Genomic DNA, 21,508 nt, shown 5'->3' on the forward strand with positions numbered 1-21,508 from the left:
GTTGAAAGTTCAGAGGGCAGACTTCACGTGCTAATGTACGGAGAGTCAACGCCAATTTCTCTTCTGTAGAGATGGGAATTCTGTGAGTTCCCGCATGTTTGATGAATGGTGCTACTCGTTTCAGCAAGTCATCAAAACGCCTAACACACATTCGGAAATAAGAGAAGTGGACCTCCTCGTCTAAACTCCGCATTTGCCAAACGTACAGACAAAACTCTCCATTGTCCGTCAAACTTTGATTTAGAGGGCGAACGTACCATCTCCTTCGCCTTTTCTTCTTCTCTTGCATAGCTAGATAAACTAAAACGACATAGCTCAGGAGGTAAGACCGATTGTCTGGCAGTCGGAGGGTTGCCGGTTCAAACCCCACCCTGGGCATGTCGAAGTGTCCTTGAGCAAGACACCTAACCCCTAACCCCTAACTGCTCTGGCGAATGAGAGGCATCAATTGTAAAGCGCTTTGGATAAAAGCGCTATATAAATGCAGTCCATTTACCATTTACCAAAACTAAAGCCACTTTAAACTCCTCTCTCTGTCTCTGTTGCACTTGTGCTTCTATCACCGACGCCATTGTTGTTTTGTGTTGTGATCTCGCATAGCCCTTCATACATCCATAGCGTAGCCGTGAGACGGAGGTCTGGGTGAGACTCCAGCCCTGAATAATAGCTGCCTCGTAATTATTCTGTGCCCCCCAGCGGTGTGGAGTGACATTAAACGGTGCGGTGTTCTCACTGAGTATACCGACAACAGTGTTCGTGGACATGTTCGCCGGTGGTGCTCAATCCTGAAGTTCTTTGTTCTTACTGAATATACCGCCAGCTTTATAGCCCTTTCCCACTGCAGAGCATCCATCCATCCATCCATCCATCCATTATCTATACCTGCTTATCCTGGGCAGTCATGGGGAGTGCTGGAGCCGACCCCAGCGTGCATTGGGTGAGAGAGGAATACACCCCGGACAAGCCGCCAATCCATCACAGGACAGCTGGAATCAGACTGGTTCGATATCCTTCTTTTCCACTGTAGAGCTGAACCAGGCTGGCTCGATATCCCTCTTTCCCACCGTAGAGCTGAAAATAGGCTGGCTTACCCATAGAAACAGTTCCAATCATATTACACACGTAATTCTTTATCAAAAAGCTATTTTTATTGAACAAATTAACATCTTCAGTTGGTGCTTAATTCGCTTGGTAGATGGGAGTAGTGAGGAGGTTCAGGTAGGTGGGGTCACTCCATGGCCCCGCCCTCTGCGCTCTCCTGATTGGCCGCATGGTCCTCGCTGGCCTCTTTGCCTTCCTTGCTCCTCTTGCTCTTCTTGTGCTTGTGGCGGCGGTGGGCGTCGCCCTCCTCACTGTCGTGCCGTCGCCTACTGCTGCTGCTACAGACAGAGGATACACACGTGTGTGTGTGTAGTATCAGTGTGTGTGTGTGTGTGTAGTATCAGTGTGTGTTTCTGTGAGTGTGTGTGTGTGTATCTGTATGTGTGTGTGTAGTATCTGTTTGTGTGTGTGTGTGTAGTATCAGTGTGTGTGTGTGTAGTATCTGTGAGTGTGAGTATGTACCTGTATGTGTGTGTGTCTGTAGTATCTGTGTGTGTGTGTGTGTGTGTGTGTAGTATCTGTGTGTGTGTGTGTCTGTGTGTGTGTGTAGTATCTGTATGTGTGTGTATGTCTGTAGTATCAGTGTGTGTGTGTGTGTATGTGTTTGTGTCTGTAGTATCTGTGTGTGTGTGTGTGTGTGTGTGTAGTATCTGTGTGTGTGTGTGTAGTATCTGTGTGTGTGTGTAGTATCTGTGTGTGTGTGTGGTATCTGTGTGTGTGTGTGTGAGTGTGAGTGTGAGTGTGTAGTATCTGTGTGTGTGTGTGAGTGTGTGTGTAGTATCTGTGTGTGTGTGTGAGTAGTGTGTGTGTGTAGTATCTGTGTGTGTGTGAGTGTGTGTGTGTGTACACGCGTGTGTACCTGCGGGAGGACTTGTGTCGCCCCTCCTCTTTGTCTCTGTGTCTCCTCTCTCGATGACGCTCCTCCTTCTCCCTGCTGGTGCGATAGCCTCTCTCCCTCTCTGCATACTCTCTATACCGATACCGCTCCTCATCACTGCAAACACACACACACACACGCTCAGATATTACACACACTCACACTCACTCACTCACACACACACGCGCTCAGACTACACTCACAAACAGGGTTCATACACTTTTTCACCAATGATTTTCAATGACTTTTCCATGACTTCTCCACAACCTTTAACTGAATTTCCATGACCAAAACAAATGACTTTATCCCAGCGGGACGATTTAAAATTATTTATTGTAACACTAATTAGGTCTGCATCTGAAACATATGGTGCCTCCCTAAAACAAATAAACACCAGACAGACACACTTAGATACATTCTCTCATATTTTAATTCGAATAGTTCAACATTTTCGTCAATGTCTCAAACAGGGCTCGAAATAGCGACCATTTTGGTCGCATATGCTCCCGAAATTTAATCTTTGCGACCTCGAAATATAATTGGGAGCATTTGTGTGAGTGCAAATAATTGTTCTGGTGCGACCTTTTTTTTTTTCTTTTTTCAGTCGAACGTCTCTGTACATTCGCTAGTTAGTACACTCAGTAGGTCCCTTGTGAGCTGACGGTGACCCTTCTAACCAATCGTGAGCTTGACATTCTTACCTTTAATGCTGATTTAAAATTGGTTAATATTAGCCTTCAATCACTCCCTTTCGCTGCACTCCACTGTCACGCGACACAGAGAGCTAACGCGTTAACTAATGTTACCTGAAGACAAAAGTTTATGTTCAATTTATTAGCGTTATCGAAAGCTGAAAAGTTGAAGCGCACGATTACGGCATTTTTTTTAAACGTTAACGTGTTTTGTGTAGCGACCCGTTTGAAACAGCTCATTTCTCCGATGCAGTTTACTGGCGGTTGATTTAATTAGCGGTATTAATGTGACGAGAAGCTCTTTGTCGTTTGAATGCATAACACGCAATTCCTTGAAGAGTCACATTTTATGCGTGACAGTTTAACTGTTACTTGTAAACCGTACTGTTATATTGTCGTTTATCTAAAAAATCGATTGCTGGTGCACCAACATATTGTTGGTGCTCCTTACATTTTGGTGGGTGCTCCTAACTTTTTAGGAGTTGGGAGCACCAGTGCTACGAAGTAAAAAAGTTAATTTCGAGCCCTGATATATTATTGAAGCTGCACTTCCCTGGCATATTGTCGGCACAGTAGGGCCTACGTTTACCAACTGCTACATTAGCAGAAGCGTGCCTGTTGGGCGTGCCAGTAAACAGACTGAGCCAGACTGAATTAACTTCTCACACCACCAAAATACCGCGAAGGTTACGTGACAATTTACGTTTTATTACTATACATACTATTTTTACGATTGGATTAATTAGTAATTATGTTTGATGCAACTTTAGCTGTGTTTCCATTACTTTTCCAAAACTTTTCAAAAAATATTATTTTCCATAACTTTTCCAGGGCCTGGAAATTGCATTTTAAATTTCAATGACTTCTCCAGGTTTTTCATGACCGTACGAACCCTGCTGGTCTAACATCTGCAAAGCCAAACTAGGCAGAAGAATAAGCTACAGTATTAGGACAAATACAATTTACCAAGAAGTGCAGGGATGGGGCAACATGTAACAAGTGACAGGAAAAAGGGTTTTTTTAAAAATTTTTTTAGGCGTGACAGTTTAACTGTTAGGCTACTTGTAAACCGTACTGTTATATTGTCGTTTTTTATCAATAAAAAATCTATTGCATATATTGTTGGTGCTCCTTACATTTTGGTGGGTGCTCCTAACTTTTTGAAGTTGGGAGCACCAGTGCTACGAAGTAAAAAAGTTAATTTCGAGCCCTGATATATTATTGAAGCTGCACTTCCCTGGCATATTGTCGGGACAGTAGGGCCTACGTTTACTAACTGCTACATTAGCAGATGCGTGCCTGTTGGGCGTGCCTGTAAACAGACTGAGCCAGACCGAATCAACTTCTCACACCACCAAAATACCACGAAGGTTACGTGCCAATTTACGTTTTATTACTATACATACTATTTTTATGATTGGATTAATTAGTTATTATATTTGATTCAACTTTAGCTGTGCTTCCATTACTTTTCAAAAAATATTATTTTCCATAACTTTTCCAGGGCCTGGAAATTGCATTTTAAATTTCAATGACTTTTCCAGGTTTTTCATGACCGTACGAACCCTGCACAAAATACGCACACACGCTCGAAGACTACACACTACACATGCACGCACACAGCGCTCAGACACACACACAGCTTTATACCTGTTATAGGCCAGAGAGGCGGGGCTGTGGTCACAGCTTTATACCTGTTATAGGCCAGAGAGGCGGGGCTGTGGTCACAGCTTTATACCTGTTATAGGCCAGAGAGGCGGGGCTGTGGTCACAGCTTTATACCTGTTATAGGCCAGAGAGGCGGGGCTGTGGTCGCGATCTCTCTCGCGGTCATGGCCCCGCTCCCGTGGTCGCTCCCGTTCCCGGTCCTTCTCCCGTTCCCGCTCTTTCTCCCGCTCCCGCTCCTTCTCCCGCCGAGGGTAGTAATCCCATGACTTAGAGCTGTCCATCAAACTGGGCCAGGATGACACCGTCCCTGTCAGTGGGGGAGGGTATCCACCTAGCAGACAGACATGCATGTTTAGCTAGACAGGAAAGCACACCCTCAGTATTAGGGTGCTGTTAGTGCACTGCTTTGTGGTGGCTAGGTTCTTTCTAGGTAGTTGCTAGGGTGTTACTAGGTGGTTACAAGAAGGTTTCTAGGGTCTTACAAGGTGGTTGGCTAGGATCTTACTAATTTGATGCTAGGGTTTTACTCCGGTTGCTAGGGTCTTAGGTGGTTGCTAAAGTGTTACCAAGAGATTGCTCAGGTATTACCAGGGACAGTAAAAACACCTCAGTGCAGTGCCCCCTACCTGTGGAGAAGGGGTACGGCGGTACAGCACGGCCATCATATCCACCAGGATGCCCACTAGAAGAAAGCAAATTACATCACATTCGGTTATCCAGAGACGCACAATGAGTTCACACAAAAGGTCCCTGGAACAGCTACAGAACACAGGCCCGATATAATTCTCATTAAGTATCAGCTATGCATATCCATGAACATCACATTTACTTCATGCAGTAAGCATTGGCTTTCCATGACTTAAGTCATGGAAAGTTATGGAAAGTCAAGTCAGGCATGATTACAAGAGATAATAAAGAGCTACAACATCAAGATGGCGATGCAGGTGCAACAAGTGCTAGATGAAGATATAGCATGAATGTGCTAGAAGATCGAGATACAAGAATACAGGTGATATAAGACAGTGATCGACGATTGGAAGTAACCCTGTAGAGGAGCAGTGTTAGAGTTAGTCCAGGAACAGTCTGAAGAGATGTGTCTTCAGACTATGGCAGAAAATGGGCAGTGACCAAGTGGTTCATAGAGGAATAGGCACATTTTGGATGGAAAGAAGAACCAAAAGCAGACAAAATATTTGTTGGTAAAATTGACTGGCAGAAGAAAATGCAACATCTGTTTATCATATCATGGAAATACCAGCTGTGGTCCAACTTCAAAGGCACGTATATTTCATGCTAGGGATGGAACATTTTACGATTTTCATCACAAAATGACAAGTCGATCTGATCCATCAAATACTCGACTGCACAAGTCTGCTTAAAGGTGGGTGAGTGGGTAAGTGAGTGGGTGAATGGGTGAGTGGGTGAGTGGGTGAGTGAGTGTGGGCAGATTGGTGAGTAAAGCCGCGTTTCCACCAAAATTACCCGGAACTTTCAGTCCCAGGAACTACTTTACCAGGAACTAAAAGGTTCCTTCAGCCAATGGTTGTCTGCGTTTCCACCGGGGTCTAAAGTACCGCGAAGATTAGGCAAATTAGCCCACTGACGTTGTCGTCGGTCCATCTGTCATATGATTTTTTCTGTAACCCCATACTACCACCGAAGTAGCCTACATTATTTTCTAATAACCGGGACAGCCCGGAGGGGTTTATTCCACTTATATACAACGGGTTACCAACAATGACTATATATGGTTACTTTTGTATTTATTGATTTTCATATATCCTCTCAAACACATTCATTAACAGCAGAAAACATGCACACGTTGTAAACAATTTGCTGTTTTATTACTTTCTCGTTGTCAATTCCATATAGGCTAATCGCAAAATGACAAGAATAGAACGAAAACTCGGACTTGCGTGAAAATGTAAATTAGTAGTGGTACAGCCACCGTTTGCTTTCCTTCGAAGTTACTGCTAGCCGAGCAGCGAAGTGTGCCCTCCAGATGCGAACCATGCACCATAAATGAGTCCATAGTCTTCCTGGTCTTTTCGTGGAATTGAAAAATGGCAGTAAAATTGAGTAAAATTACGGCAGTCTGAAAAAGCTAAAGCGAAGATTACTAGAATTAACCTGTTATTTTACCCGGATAAAAAGTGCGGAAGGTGATTTCCAGTTTGCTTGTACTGTATCACCAATGTTAATTAGGCAGAACTACCGCATACCTCACATAACTGTATCAAACGTTTTGAGTCAATTACAACGGGCTAACAAAGAAAATCCGGAAGAAAATATTCAGCAACCGAATTAATCCGTTTGAATGTTTTGGTAGCCTACGTAATATGCTGTCCCAGCACGAATGCTTAGCATTTTATAAAACGAATACTAAAGCAAGAAAAGAACAGAAGAGCACACGTTATAATTCCAAGACGTTGACAGGTTATAACCAAAAGTAGGCTACTGCGCCGCATAACATACAAGTTTGATTTGAAGTTATTATGAAAATAAATTGGTTTGCCGCTGCATATTTTCAAACATGGCGGGTAATGGCGGAAAATAAATACAACACAAATGCTACGAGTACTCGACCAATCAGAAATGTTCAGCTCTGCAAGCTCCACCCAAAAGGTTCCTGTACTTTCGGAAAGTACTACCCCTCGAGCAGGAACGTTTTGGGGGGTAAAACAAAGCCCCCAGAACTAAATTTAGACCCTAGTTCCTGCGGTGGAAACGCACTGAGTTCCTCAAAAGGTTCCTAGTTCCGGGGTATAGTTCCTGCGGTGGAAACGCGGCTTAAGTGATTGATTGAGTGAGTGGGTGAGTGAGTGATTGAATGAGTGAGTGGATGAGAGTGTGAGTTACAGTTCTCATGAAGGGGTTGAGTAACCTACCTGTCCAAAGTGGGGATGAGAGAGGGAGGGGGACCACCAGGAGGTGGGGGGAAACCTAGAACACAAATTCACCCAAATTTACCCAAGACCCCCAAACATACCCACATTTACACAAATTCACCCAAATTTACCCAGGACCCCAAAGCATACCCACATTTACACAAATTCACCCAAGACTCCCAAACATACCCACACTTACACAAATTCACCCAAGACTCCCAAACATTGCCACATTTACACAAATTCACACATATTATTAGGTATTAATATGACTAATATTTAATAGTTGTATAATATTAAGTGTTATACAACTGCTCTCAGACCAGTACTTCACATTGCTTCAAACAAAACATCCTCAGTACAACAGTCAAACCACTAGCACCACCCTCCTGAAGAACCAGACTTAATTTAACAAGACCCTCGCTTGTAAACATTGCTGTTAATCATCATCTTTGTTTTATTTGCAGTACATGCTTTATGAATCTGATGACTCGGGTTGTGTAACTGGGATAACTGCTGTATGAATCTGATGACTCGGGTTGTGTAACTAGGATAACTGCTTTATGAAGATAATGACTTGGGTTGTGTAACTGGGATAACTGCTTTATGAAGATAATGACTCGGGTTGTGTAACTGGGATAACTGCTTTATGAAGATAATGACTCGGGTTGTGTAACTGGGATAACTGCTTTATGAATCTGATGACTCGGGTTGTGTAACTGGGATAACTGTTGTATGAAGATGATGACTCGGGTTGTGTAACTGGGATAACAGGAAGTCACGTGGCTGGGGGTTATCAACCCCTTCCAGGCGAAGTGCTGAAGTCCATGTGCGAAAAAGAGAAAATGGTGGCCCTACCGATATGCTCACAATGAAATATATAAAAATATTACAAAAGACATTTACAGGCTGTCGGAATGTGACAAGGTTAACTTACCTGGCGGGGGTACAGTGATGGGTATCCCTGGAAAACAGAAACCCATCAAGTGTCAGTCAAACAGGGAGCATGCAGAACCTATCTTTTGTATTGCCTTTGCTACCTATACCTATGGACGCTATAGCGTTAGCTAAGCTAGCAGAGATGTTACTCTACAATCTCAAACCTACATCCGACAAAAATGCAGGATTTCAAACAATGATCCACTGGTCCTTCACTAATTACCTGTTAAAAAGTTATTAAATACATGTAGCTAGTTTAGGTAGATAATGTCAAAAGGACGTTCAATTTTCTTTCTATTTTCTTCAAAAAACCATGAGTGGTTGATGTACTTTTTTCCAGCGCAGAGCATACTTTGTAATGAAAGAGAGATTCATCACTTACTTGGTGGGGGGATGAGTGGAGGGGCGGAGCTGACATTTGGGGGTGGGGGTAGGAAAGGGGGAGGGGGAATGTTGGGGGGGAGTGGCCCAGGGGGGAAGAAAGGTGGCATCTTGGCAGGTGTCTCAGCATCTGAAGAAGAGTGCTCCGATATCACCTGGGAAAAATAAGATGTATATGCATGTGAGTGAGTGAGTGGAAAACCTCTGTGTGAGTGTGTGTGTGCGCGTGTATTTTCACCTGAATGTTGTTCCCCTCAATGTTGTGACGACGTCTTCCCTCCACACGACTGATGGTGGCAGTCTGTCCCCCAATCACGTCTATGGAGCCAGTCACCTTACTGCAACACACGCACACCCTGAGATGCAATGCACCTATCACACATACACCCCCTCTCTCTCACACACTCATTCAAACACCCCCCTCTCTCTCCCTCTCACACACTCACGCTCTCTCTCTCTCAAACACACCCCTCCCTCCCTCTCTCTCTCTCTCACACACACACACACACACACTCATCCTCTCTCTCGCTCTCTCTCTCAAACACACCCCTCTCTCTCTCACACACACACCTCCCTCTCTCTCTCTCTCTCCCCCTCAGAAAACTGATGGTCCCCAGCAGCAGCACTCTCACGGGCAAGGCCCACACTCACTTACGTATAGAAAGACACGTCCTGAGCAGGAGCACCCCCTGCTGCCCACTGAGGGGGAGAAATCCTATGAGCGGCAAGCAAGAAAACAGGGAGACAGCAGCATAGAGTTACCGAGAAACAAGGTCCAAGAGTCTGCTATAGTCAGACAGTGTTAATGTGCCCGTGCTACAGTCAGACACAGTGCAAGTGTAACTGTGCTACAGTCAGACACAGTTAGTGTAACTACTACAGTCAGACACAGTGTTAGTGTAACTGTGCTACAGGCAGACACAGTGTAAGAGTAACTGTGCTATAGGCAGCCACAGTGTTTGTGTAACTGCTACAGTGAGACAGTGTTAGTGTAACTGTGCTACAGTCAGACGGAGTGTCAGTGTAACTGTGTTACAGTCAGATGCAGTGTTAGTGTTACTGTGCTACAGTCAGTCAGCGTTAGCCTGAATATGTTACAGTCAGAATTAGTGTCAATACACTACAGTCAGTGTTAGAGTTGATACGCTACAGTCAGTGTGTGACAGAACTACAGTCAAAAGCATCAGAGTGAACGCTGTTCTGAATGACTGCAGGAGGTACGTGGGCATGCCCTTACCTTGATGTGGATAGCGCAGATTTGTAGAGGTTGCTTGGGGAGGTGAAGTCAGGTTTAGGTTGGTGGGGGGGTAAGCTGATGTCCTTTTCACTGTTTCCGGTCCTGCCCTGCTGAACCTTGGGGGTGACAGGACAGGGTGAGAGAACATGGTGAGACCAAACACACAGCAAGCTCCACCCCCTACCAACCCCCTTCCCCCCGCCAGGTATTTACCGTGATCTTGCTGGCTACCGAGGCAACGGTGAGCACCTCCAGGCCCATTCGGAGCCGCTTCTGCTTCTCACAGTAGGTCTTCCACGTGTCCTCATTAAAGCCATAATTGAAGTAATCCGAGAGATCCGCACCTGAACAGCACACAGAGAACCGCCTCAACACACAGAGAACCACCTCAACACACAGGTCACCACCTCAACGCACTGAGAACCGCCTCAACACACAGAGAACCGCCTCAACGCACAGAGAACCGCCTCAACGCACAGTGAAGCACCTCAACACACAGAGAAGCGCCTCAACACACAGGACACCGCCTCAACACACAGAGAACCGCCTCAACACACAGCGCACCGCCTCAACACACAGGGCACCGCCTCAACACACAGAGAACCGCCTCAACACACAGAGAACCGCCTCAACACACACAGAACCGCCTCAACACACACAGAACCGCCTCAACACACACAGAACCGCCTCAACACACAGAGCACCACCTCAACACACTGAGAACCGCCTCAACACACAGAGCACCACCTCAACACACAGAAAACCGCCTCAACACACAGAGAACCGCCTCAACACACAGAGAACCACCTCAACACACAGAAAACCGCCTCAACACACAGAGCACCACCTCAACACACAGAAAACCACCTCAACACACAGAGCACCACCTCAACACACAGGGCACCACCTCAACACACAGAGAACCACCTCAACACACAGGGCACCACTTAACGTCCTGGTGACTCAACTACCCCCTGCTCGAGACCCTGAGCATCTCTCTCCCTGGTGATTGGGGGTCCTGCGTTAATGAGCTGCTGATGCCCGACTGATCCACCTGCCTGTGGCCCTACATAAGCCCTGTGGCCCTACATAAGCCCTGGGCCCCTACATAAGCCCTGGGCACCTACATAAGTCCTGGGCCCATACATAAGCCCTGTGGCCCTACATAAACCCTGCTTCAGACAAAAAGTTGAATTATCATCAGCTATCAGACTTCTGTGGCCTACCTTTAAAACAGACTGTGTTTGTGGCCTGGGTCCACCTTTGATACAGACTGTGTTTGTGGCCTGGGTCCACCTTTGATACAGACTGTGTTTGTGGCCTGGGTCCACCTTTGATACAGACTGTGTTTGTGGCCTGGGTCCACCTTTGATACAGACTGTGTTTGTGGCCTGTGTCCACCTTTGATACAGACTGTGTTTGGCGTGTGTACCTTTGATACAGACTGTGTTTGGCGTGTGTACCTTTGATACAGACTGTGTTTGTGGCCTGGGTCCACCTTTGATACAGACTGTATTTGGCGTGTGTACCTTTGATACAGACTATGTTTGTGGCCTGGGTCCACCTTTGATACAGACCCTTTGCACCTTACAGCGAGGCTTTGGTTGGAGTAGAAATCCTGGGGAAAACTCACCTATTTGTTTTCCACAGGAGAAGAATAACTACTGGTTTTAGATCAGGGTAATAGTGTAGCTCCTACTTAAGTTCTTTTTATGCAATTTGTGATTTCCGTGGTCCATTTTGATGTGTCTTTCAGTTCGTAATAATTGTTTCGGCTATATTCAGGGGTTTTCCAACACCTTGTTTTGAGGCCTCCTGTGTGTTATGTCCACACAACTGTTCTCTGGGATAATATAACGCAGGTGGAATTTGGGACATAACAACCATCTGAACACAATCACATACAGAATACCAGCTCCACACACACACACACACACACACACACACACACACATGCACACTTACACGCACACACACCTGAACACAATCATACACAGATTTACACCTGAACACACACAACAGCATCTGCAAACAATCACATGCAGAGAACACTGCAACTCTCTGATATTTAACCCTCTGGAGTCGATGAGTGCGCCGGCGCACTCAAAATGCACCCGTTACTATTATATTAATACCGTCAGAACGGAAGATCGTGTGGCTACCAGCAAATTAAAGTAGACACTCTAAGCTTTCAAATGATGCCAGGAGGCAGTCTCTAGCCCAATCACAGCCCGATCTATAGCTGTGGAAAGGACCATGAAAGTTTACAATTGATGTGGATAAGCTACATTCATTCGTTTTGCTTTTAGCCCCCTCCTATCGCTTTGTTTACAACTCTGATTGGGATGTTACTTCCTGCAGACGATATCCGTAAGTAACCCAAGATGAATGACACCTCAAGCAGCCAATGGAAAAGCAGAAAAGTTGAAAATACCGTTATTTATATCAAAATCAAAACCGTATCACACCTGTAGCAGAGATGAACTTGACCGAGTGTGACTGACCAAATGGTAGACTACGTAAATTTGAACGAAAGCAGAGACATAGAAAGAAAACAATATTATAAATATCAGATTAGATATTTGACAGAATATTAGAAAAGGAGGGATTTTCTAATGCTTCTGAGGGATTTGATTCTGCAGAGCGATGAAGAGGGGCATTCCTGCTCGGATGCAGAAAGCTGGTACACGGATGAAGAAACTGATTCCATCGAAGGAACAGATCCAGTTGAGGATCGAAGTACATTATAATTATAAACTCTGTTTATTCAGACCCCTGCTCAGGATAAGCAGGTATAGATAATGGATGGATGGATGTTTATTCAGACGCAACGTAATTTGCTGTGTAATTTGCAGTTTTACGAATTATGCAGTGTCGGGGAGAATGCAGCATTATGTTGTTGTGTTGAATTCCGAAAATTCCCTATCGTGGAAAACTGGAGGGACTGTTTATTATCGCAACTGTATATTTTATTCAAAATGTGGCTTGTGTGTGTGTCTGTACCGGAGTGAGAGAGATGGGAGGAGGGGCTAACTGTCGCTGAAACTAAAGACTGCCTTTAGTTATTTAGCAGTGTGAGCCACTAAATAGCTAAATGGTTCTTTTTAGATACACGTGAACTATTTATTTGTGTGTTTGTTTATTTAATTGCAAATTTGCTTGTTTATTTACTTTAGTGTAAGTTTTGTAAACATTCTGTGAATTACATTCACACTTCTAATGAGAGTTTATATCCATTTATGTCAGTTCAGAGGATGAAGAGACCCCATCCAAAACAGCACACAGAGGCAGAGCGAGGACAAGGCCCAACACATTCTCTTAAAAAAACACAAACTGGTGCATGCAAGCGCACACGGACACGCACGCACGCATATACACACGCACGCACGCGCACACACACGCGCACTCACACACACATATACACACGCGCGCACACACACAGACACACGCACACACACACACACACACAGACACACGCACACATGCACTCACGCACACGCGCACACGGACACATGCACGCATATACACACGCACACGCACACATGCACTCGCGCACACACGGACACATGCACACACACGCAAGCATATACACACGCACACGCGCGCGCACACACACACACACACACACACACACACACACACACACACACACACACACACACACACACACATGCACTCACACACACACACACGGACACATGCACACACAGCTACCCCTCGTCTCTCATTACCTGGCTTCCTCCAGGGTTTTTCCTCGAAGGAGTCCAGGTCCACTTCCAGCACAGGGACCCCATTAATGCTCCCCGGGGCCTCCAGATCCACACCCTTCAGCTTGGTACCCACTGCAAGAGGAGAGACACATACTGAAAAACCTACTGAGGAGAGCTCACACATAAAACCCCCACCTGCCCCCACTAGCAGGGGTAACTCCTGAGGAGAGCTCACACATAAAACCCCCACCTGCCCCCACTAGCAGGGGTAACTCCTGAGGAGAGCTCACACATAAAACCCCCACCTGCCCCCACTAGCAGGGGTAACTCCTGAGGAGAGCTCACACATAAAACTCCCACCTGCCCCCACTAGCAGGGGTAACTCCTGCCCATTAGAGCCCAGCAGATCCACATGTTTTGATTGCGTGTGTCTTGAGTATGTGCACTGTGTGTCAAGTAATTGCGTGTTCAATGTATTCAGCGATTGTGTTGAGCGATAGTGTGTTGAGTGATTGTGTGTTCAGTTTGCTGAGCGATTGTGTGTTCAGTGGTTGTGTGTTCAGTGTGTTGAGCGATTGTGTGTTCAGTGATTGTGTGTTCAGTGTGTAGAGCGAGTTCATGGCTGACCTGATCCATAAGCTCTTCCCGCTGTCTTTATATTGAGATTGACTGGCGTGGCTCCATACGCCCTACACAAGGACAAGAAACACAGTATGAACAACAGCAAACTGAGGCTCCACTTGTGTGGAAATACACTGTGTGTGTGTGTGTGTGCGTAATACTCACGCATACTGTGGTGCTCCAGTCTTAATATCTCCAATTGTAACACGGACATCATCTTCATCATCATCACTGTCACTCTCACTGTCCTCATTCTCCTCAGCAGTGTCCTACACACACACACACCACATTTAAGCTACACTTGTGCACCTGAAGTACCTTTCTCAAGGGTACAACTGTAGCACCTCAATGAACCCACAATCTGAGCAACTACCGCAGTCCTATAACCACAGGCACACACATCACACCGAACACACAGCATGTATGCAAGCGAACAGGGCACACTGAGCACACATCTGACACACTGGCAGTCAGCACAGGGTGCAAACCAGCACAGGTAACCCCCACAGCAGAGAACAACCTGCTTGGCAACACCGTTTCCCGTGGCTTCCTCCGGGACTGGGAGTGGGGCCGGCGCACTGTGGGAACAAACACACAAAATGCGTGAGTCCCGCTAAACACAGAGCCACACAGCAACGCTGAGCACACAGAAGGCATCACCTGACAGCGGCGGACAGCTTAGCCGCCTCTTCCTCATCTTCCTCCTCCTTGTTCTCGTTTTCATCTGTCAGAAAAGTAATTCCACATTTCACAACCTCACAGCCCGTCGGTACAAGTCACCGATTCATCCCGTACATGGGGCGCTTAAATGTATGCCATCTCGGAACTGTGGCGAAGCCTCAGCCGATTTAACACCGGCAGATAACGTTAACAATAATCGCAATCTCACTTGAAGGCTCGAAATTCATCTTATTTCACTTGTGTTACTCTAAATGAAACCTACGCCACCTTTAACGAGCAACCTGGATTAAATATAAGTAAACACAACTGAAATGTCTATGCGAAGTTGGGTAGGCGGTTTACGAGGCTGGGGCTAGAAAGCCAACTTACCAAACGCAAAATAACGTTAGCTAGTCTACCTAAACGGTAGCATTGTAGCGCTAACTGTAAGCGAGGACTTCGGCCCGTTTTTTTACCTCCGTACAGCCATTCCTCCTCCTCGTCTCCGGCGCTCACGTCGGGCGTAGCGTTCGTCGTTTTCTCCGCTTCTTCAGCGGACATGTTTACGAAAGAAGACGTAATCTCTTAAATAATGATATTTGCTTGTTAGCAAGCTAACTTACCTTGCACTTACGATACGGATATTGTGACGAAGTAGCTGCAATTTTCTAACTAGCTGCCTAGCTGCGCTAACCCTAAGATTTGACCCGGAAGTAAAACCAGTCTGTAGCCGAAGCGGGAGAGGTTTTTTTTATTGGTTTTTCTTGTTGTCATTCAGGGGCGATGGGCGTGAGTCTTCTTTAACGCTGCGCGGCTTGTGCGTTTCGGGCTGAGATACAGTGATATATGAAGAAAAACACGTTTTCAGCGTACACAAATGGCAAGTTATTCACACGTTCAAAGCACTGTCTGTAAGTCATTAATTCAAACTTGCAAAATCTAGGCCTGCCATTTAAAGTACTGATATTAAGATTGGGCTAAATTACAAGAAACAATATTGGCTATCTTAGCTCACACAAACGAAACAGCTGTATTCCAAAGCAATGTTACCCAGTGTTTCCTCAATTATTTAAAGCAACTTGGCCCTGTGTTTTTTCATCTTACTGTCTGTCTGAAGAGAATATGGTCAACGTGGTGGAAAACAGGATATACCTGCCATCCCAATAAGTATGCTTTATGCAGGACCAACTGAAGCCATGTCAGTCAGTAACCAATGATGATGAAGGTAACATATGTTGAGTACACATGTTATAATGCAACTTGCAAGTCAGTGGAGAACCATGTCAGCAAATTATAGTCTGTTTAATTAAATTATACTCAACTTTTAACCTGGAAGCCCCATTGGGACCAAGGTCCTGGAAGCCCCATTGGGACCAAGGTCTCTTTTTCAAGGAAGGATCAAACATTTAATGCATTAGAAAATTTGTCAACACTGCATACATTAGATTACACAATGAACAAGTAAATATGATAATCAAATTATATATTTAATTGCAACACATGCAGTCCCATGTGCACAGATCTTTTATTAAGCTGCAGAAAGCACTGTAATAGATTAGACTGTCCAAATGCAACGTGTCAGGGTTCGTTCCACATAAATATTATGTTGTACATTGTCAGGAAAGTTATAGGACATGAGTTGAGATCAAACAATTAAGAAACTCGCTGTACCCTTAACCTGCATTGCTTCAGTATATATCCAGCTGTATGGATACAATGTAAATACATAGCAAAATTTTGTGTAAGTCGCTTTGGATAAGAACATTTGCTACATGCCTTTAACATAGTATATGAATATTTATATTAATATTCAAAAAGCATACTAAGCAAAGCAATGATTATGTAAGCTTTCACAAAAGCTAGCCAGATACTTTATTTGTTAGTCTAGTAGAATGTGACAGAATTAACTGATTTCTTTAGTTAGTCAGTCCAGTAAAATAACTTCCCAAACAAATGTAGAAACTAATTTAGATATTTGTGAAAGCATTTACATATTTGTGAAACCATTTAGATATCTGTGACTTTTGCTACAAAAAAACCTTCATAAAGAGTGCCTAGAATTTAAACAGGCATACCCCATGCCCGATTTGAGACACAGTCACGAAAACAGACTCCTGTTGTGAAGATAGGAAGAAATGATTGCGTTGGTGAATATCCGACTCTTGGAACTGGCAGATCAGCTGCATAGTGTTGGTGGAGGTATGCCATCATCTCGTTCTTTTAGAACAACGTTACTTTTTCATAAACTGCCATGTGAAATCACTGGGGCCTTAATTACCTAAAATGTGTACTTCTGGTGACTGAACTAAACCATCAGTAACAAATCAAAAGCCAAATGTACATTATGTTAATAAGCTTACGGAAGAAAATTACTGAAACACATACTTTCGAACAACTTAAATTTTTCCCCCCACGTTGCCGGCGGGGCTCTTGCCCCAATCTTCGAGAGTGCTTTGGGAGTCGTCTGGTCTCCCCCACCTCTGCGGTCCAGCCCCTCTTTCGTCAGTGCCTCCACCCTGGCCTGCCCACATCTGTCGCCACCTGCTGCTCCCCATCACCGCCACCCGGCCCCACCCATCATCTGAGCCACATCATAAACTCTATAAAACTGACTGCCATATTGGTCAACGGTCGGCAACCGTGAGCCAACCAGAGAAGGATGGGTTTCCCCCTTGAGCCTGGTTCCTTCCGAGGTTTCTTTCCATCTGGAGTTTTTCCTTGCCACTGTTGCTTTAGGCTTGCTCCTGTGGGGGTTTAGGCCAGGGTTGTCTGTAAAGCATATTTTGACAACTGCTGTAAAATACGCTATACAAATAACACTTGATTTGATGATTTGATTTGATCAGGATACTGGCTGTTACAAAACCCAGAACGCACCTGTGGTCACGGACCGGGTTTGGGAACCCTTGGTCAAAACAATTTGACTAGCAACGCTAACACTCTCCCTCCTCGTCAGTAGGTGGCAGCACGGCTACGAAACAGCTTGGAGAGGTTCGTTGTCCCGATCGGCTGTCCCAGAGCTCCTGGTCTTAATCCGAACCATAGACATGCATATTAAACCAAACCCTGCACCAGAGCGAGTGTTCTGTGGTACAGCCCATAAAGCTGTAATATGCGCGTGACTTACAACAAAAGAACCGTGAAATTTCACCTTTTCATTTTTATGGATTTTGAGTTATAACGTGCAGTGTAAGTGCGTGCATGCAGGCAGATGCGCTTTGCCAAGGCTGTTGCAGTTTTTGAACGCGAACCAGCAGGATGCACATGCAGTTTTTTATTGATCGTTCGTGTTTTTGCTAGTTTGTTCAATTCTCCATTGAAAATGAGTTCGTTTAAGATATTAGCCACCCATTATTGACACGTTAGCCAGTTTTTAAGAAACGAACGTTGGCTGGACAGATTAGCCAGATAACAATGCACGTTTTGTAAGTTAATGTTCACCAACTGGTCAGATGTCGTGAAGAACTGATTACTTTAGATAAGCGGTCAGCAAGCTTGTATAGGCTGATCATGGGTGTATTCGGTAAACCAAACTGTTTTGTGGAGCATTGTGAAACTGAGAACAGATATTGCATTTGGTGGCCTAGTGGATAGCGGTAAATGTTGATGGAATACATCGGTGAAATGAAGTCATACCTTAACACAATATGGCTCACGCGTTTTGGCGTAATGTTACATGTATGTCCACCAGGGTTATGTGAAGCCGAAACTACAAATGGGCCACACATGTACACTAAATTCACCATAAGTTGGTTTGGCAATTATGTCTGCCTGTCAGTATCATTATTAGTCTTGGAAATCGCATAAGAAGCGCCATGAATAAATAGGATTAGCAAATGGTCAAATCAAAGACATCATTAGCAGTCATGTATCATCAATGAATAGATGTCTGGCATGTTTTTGATCTGTTTATAAAGGACTAGAGACACCGAACACTTTATTTTTTTAACAGCATGAAGGCTGTAGGTCAGGGTCCTCGAGGTTCAGTTCGCCTGCTGATTTTTGTTCCAACCAGTTACCTTAGTTTTGGTTTTCAGACAACTCTATAAACGACACTTGTTCACTCCTGTGCACATTAAAATTTTTAGCAAACACTTACAGTCTGCATCTGTAGCTGGGGCTTATATAAATAAGTTCAATTTATTGTCCCTATAAGGGAAATTAAGTTAATTCATGACAAACAACAGTGCATTCATACATAGATACTTACAGACTATGGACAACACAGCGCAACATGACAGTATAAAAAGATAACACACATCACAGAAACACAGACTTAATGTGCAAAACGGAAGATTAATTGGAACGTAGTGCAATCAATTATTAGGCATTGTGCAAATTGAGAAAGTTTAATGCAGGTATAAATTAATTTTTGTGTCTAATACACCTCATCTTCACCACCTTAAAATGTGGCCTTAATGGGAGCATTTCAAATTCCCGGTGAAGAGGATGTTCTGGACTGGCAGGTATAGACCTGACCTTATGAAGCAACTGTCCTTTAAAAATCTCATATCACAATATGATGGCGCTAATTAAATCATTAAGAGCAGAAGTTGCACAAAATCCTTTAAGTGGATCGGTCATTATTGTGCCCCCCTGCTGCAGATGCTCTGCTTCTTCATTATTGTGACCCAAGCTTTCTGCTTGTCAAAGTTTGTGTAGACAGACCTAATTTTTTGTAGTGTCTCAGTAAGTCGGCAGTGTTGTTAATAGACCACTGCTATGTTTCTTTTTCAGGAAATTCAGACTACGGTCGTTTCCGCTCACTGATATGGAAGAGGCGCATGGTCAGGAAAACGTAAGAAACCCAGCCCTGTGCGTAAGAAACCCAGCCCTGTGCGTAAGAAACCCAGCCCTGTGCGTAAAGAACCCAGCCCTGTGCGTAAGAAACCTAGCCCTGTGCGTAAGAAACCCAGCCCTGTGCGTAAGAAACCCAGCCCTGTGCGTAAGAAACCCAGCCCTGTGCATAAGAAACCCAGCCCTGTGCATAAGAAACCCAGCCCTGTGCATAAGAAACCCAGCCCTGTGCTTAAGAAACCCAGCCCTGTGCATAAAGAACCCAGCCCTGTGCGTAAGAAACCCAGCCCTGTGCGTAAAGAACCCAGCCCTGTGCGTAAGAAACCCAGCCCTGTGCGTAAGAAACCCAGCCCTGTGCGTAAAGAACCCAGCCCTGTGTGTAAGAAACCCAGCCCTGTGCGTTAGGAACCCAGCCCTGTGCGTAAGAAACCCAGTCCTGTGCGTAAAGAACCTGGGCCTGTGCGTAAGAAACCCAGTCCTGTGCGTTAGGAACCCAGCCCTGTGCGTAAGAAACCCAGCCCTGTGCGTAAAGAACCTGGTCCTGTGCGTAAAGAACCTGGGCCTGTGCGTAAGGAACCTGGGCCTGTGCATAAGGAACCTGGGCCTCTGCGTAAAGAACCCAGCCCTGTGCGTAAAGAACCCAGCCCTGTGCATAAGGAACCTGGGCCTGTGCATAAGAAACCCAGCCCTGTGCGTAAGAAACCCAGCCCTGTGCGTAAAGAACCTGGGCCTGTGCGTAAGGAACCTGGGTCTGTGCGTAATGCGTCCAGCTAAATGCTTGATTCAGAACCGCATGGCCGTGTCTGTGAGCCCAGAAACCTCCCGCTGAGTTTTCTGATAAAAATTCACCATATTTTACAGATTTGGCTTAAAGCTTGACTTTTGTGCTGCCCTGTAGGTAGCCAGTGTAACTTTGAATGACCGGCAAGACTCTGTGAGCTTGGAGGCTCAGCTGGTCCAGCAGGAAAGGGTGAGTCGTTGTCAACACATCAATATTTTAGTGTCAGTTTCTACATTAAAATAAATGTCTGGATGATTCCATTATTAAAACAAAATTGGATGGTGAACAGCCTAAGTACAATTGACTTAATATTGCGATATTTGTGTAAATTTGAATGTAACCGTGAGATATTTGTGTAAACAAATGTTTTTTCCTGCAGGATCGGAAACGACAGACTCTTCAGCTCTATGAGGCCAGGCGGAGGCAGGAAAGTGTTATTTTAACTGTGTTCATATGAACGACTCTCCTGTTAAAGATTTGCTTATGGAAAATATATGTGTGTTCAGGTGTGGGGTTTATGTGTAGTTAACGGTTTGCAATTTTGACAGTATGATTCTATTTTGAGGAAATATCATAATATTTACTATTTTTACAGTCATTTATTACACGATGCTATGGTGGGAAAAGAAACACTAAGAATTTTACATTAAAAAGCGTTTTATTGTATTTTTCACACCATTCTTTTGGTCCTGCCGATAAAAGGTGCATTTCAGCGATGCTGTATCTGCGCAAGATCGGCTCAAATGAAAACGAAAGTGAAGTTGCATAGGTGACTGCTCCGCTGTGAACTGCCCCAGTTTACAGAGTTGGGCCAGCCCTAGTCCTGGCAAACATCAGCTTGCAGGGATGGATGGATGGATGGATGGATGGATGGTCTCTTAGATGCTGAAGCTCATGTTGGACTGTTTGGCAGCCACTTTTTGCCAACGTGTTCTGCAAATTGTATTGGCTGTACGTCTTCAACAACCCTCTGGTCATTTTTTAGATATCCAAAATACTCTGCTGTTTTTACAGTCTCCTGCCTGTACACTACGGTTCCCCTCAGCCGATGAATGTGGCACTCCCATTCAAACAAGCCGCTAGCCAGCCAGGCACACCACTCACACTACCACTGCCACTCGCTCTCGAGCCATGTCGAACACAATACAGAATACTG

At 44.9% G+C, this 21,508-nt stretch overlaps 1 protein-coding gene and 1 long non-coding RNA gene across 2 annotated transcripts in view; one reads left to right on the top strand and one right to left on the bottom strand.

Moving 5' to 3' along the window:
* Positions 1-1,126: 1,126 nt before the first annotated feature.
* Positions 1,127-15,496, bottom strand: fip1l1b (FIP1 like 1b (S. cerevisiae)). Its single transcript, XM_064337865.1, has 17 exons — positions 15,251-15,496; positions 14,775-14,838; positions 14,635-14,692; positions 14,280-14,383; positions 14,121-14,182; positions 13,515-13,625; positions 9,997-10,127; positions 9,784-9,899; positions 9,202-9,261; positions 8,785-8,884; positions 8,548-8,701; positions 8,164-8,190; positions 7,227-7,281; positions 4,965-5,020; positions 4,453-4,669; positions 1,961-2,095; positions 1,127-1,379 (listed from the first exon to the last, which is right to left on the bottom strand). Exons 1-17 carry the CDS (start codon positions 15,333-15,335, stop codon positions 1,229-1,231), a joined length of 1,686 nt encoding a protein of 561 aa, XP_064193935.1. The 5' UTR covers positions 15,336-15,496; the 3' UTR covers positions 1,127-1,228.
* Positions 15,497-17,809: 2,313 nt separating this feature from the next.
* LOC135255990 (uncharacterized) overlaps positions 17,810-21,508 on the top strand; it is a 3,712-nt gene continuing 13 nt past the window's right edge. The window contains exons 1-4 of the long non-coding RNA XR_010330346.1: positions 17,810-17,963; positions 19,512-19,572; positions 20,470-20,541; positions 20,732-21,508. The exon at positions 20,732-21,508 is cut by the window's right edge and continues 13 nt beyond it. This is a non-coding gene — a long non-coding RNA (uncharacterized LOC135255990). The remainder of the gene's footprint in view (positions 17,964-19,511; positions 19,573-20,469; positions 20,542-20,731) is intronic.

Source organism: Anguilla rostrata, chromosome 5 (genome assembly GCF_018555375.3).
Source record: "Anguilla rostrata isolate EN2019 chromosome 5, ASM1855537v3, whole genome shotgun sequence".
NCBI classification, from domain to species: domain Eukaryota; kingdom Metazoa; phylum Chordata; class Actinopteri; order Anguilliformes; family Anguillidae; genus Anguilla; species Anguilla rostrata.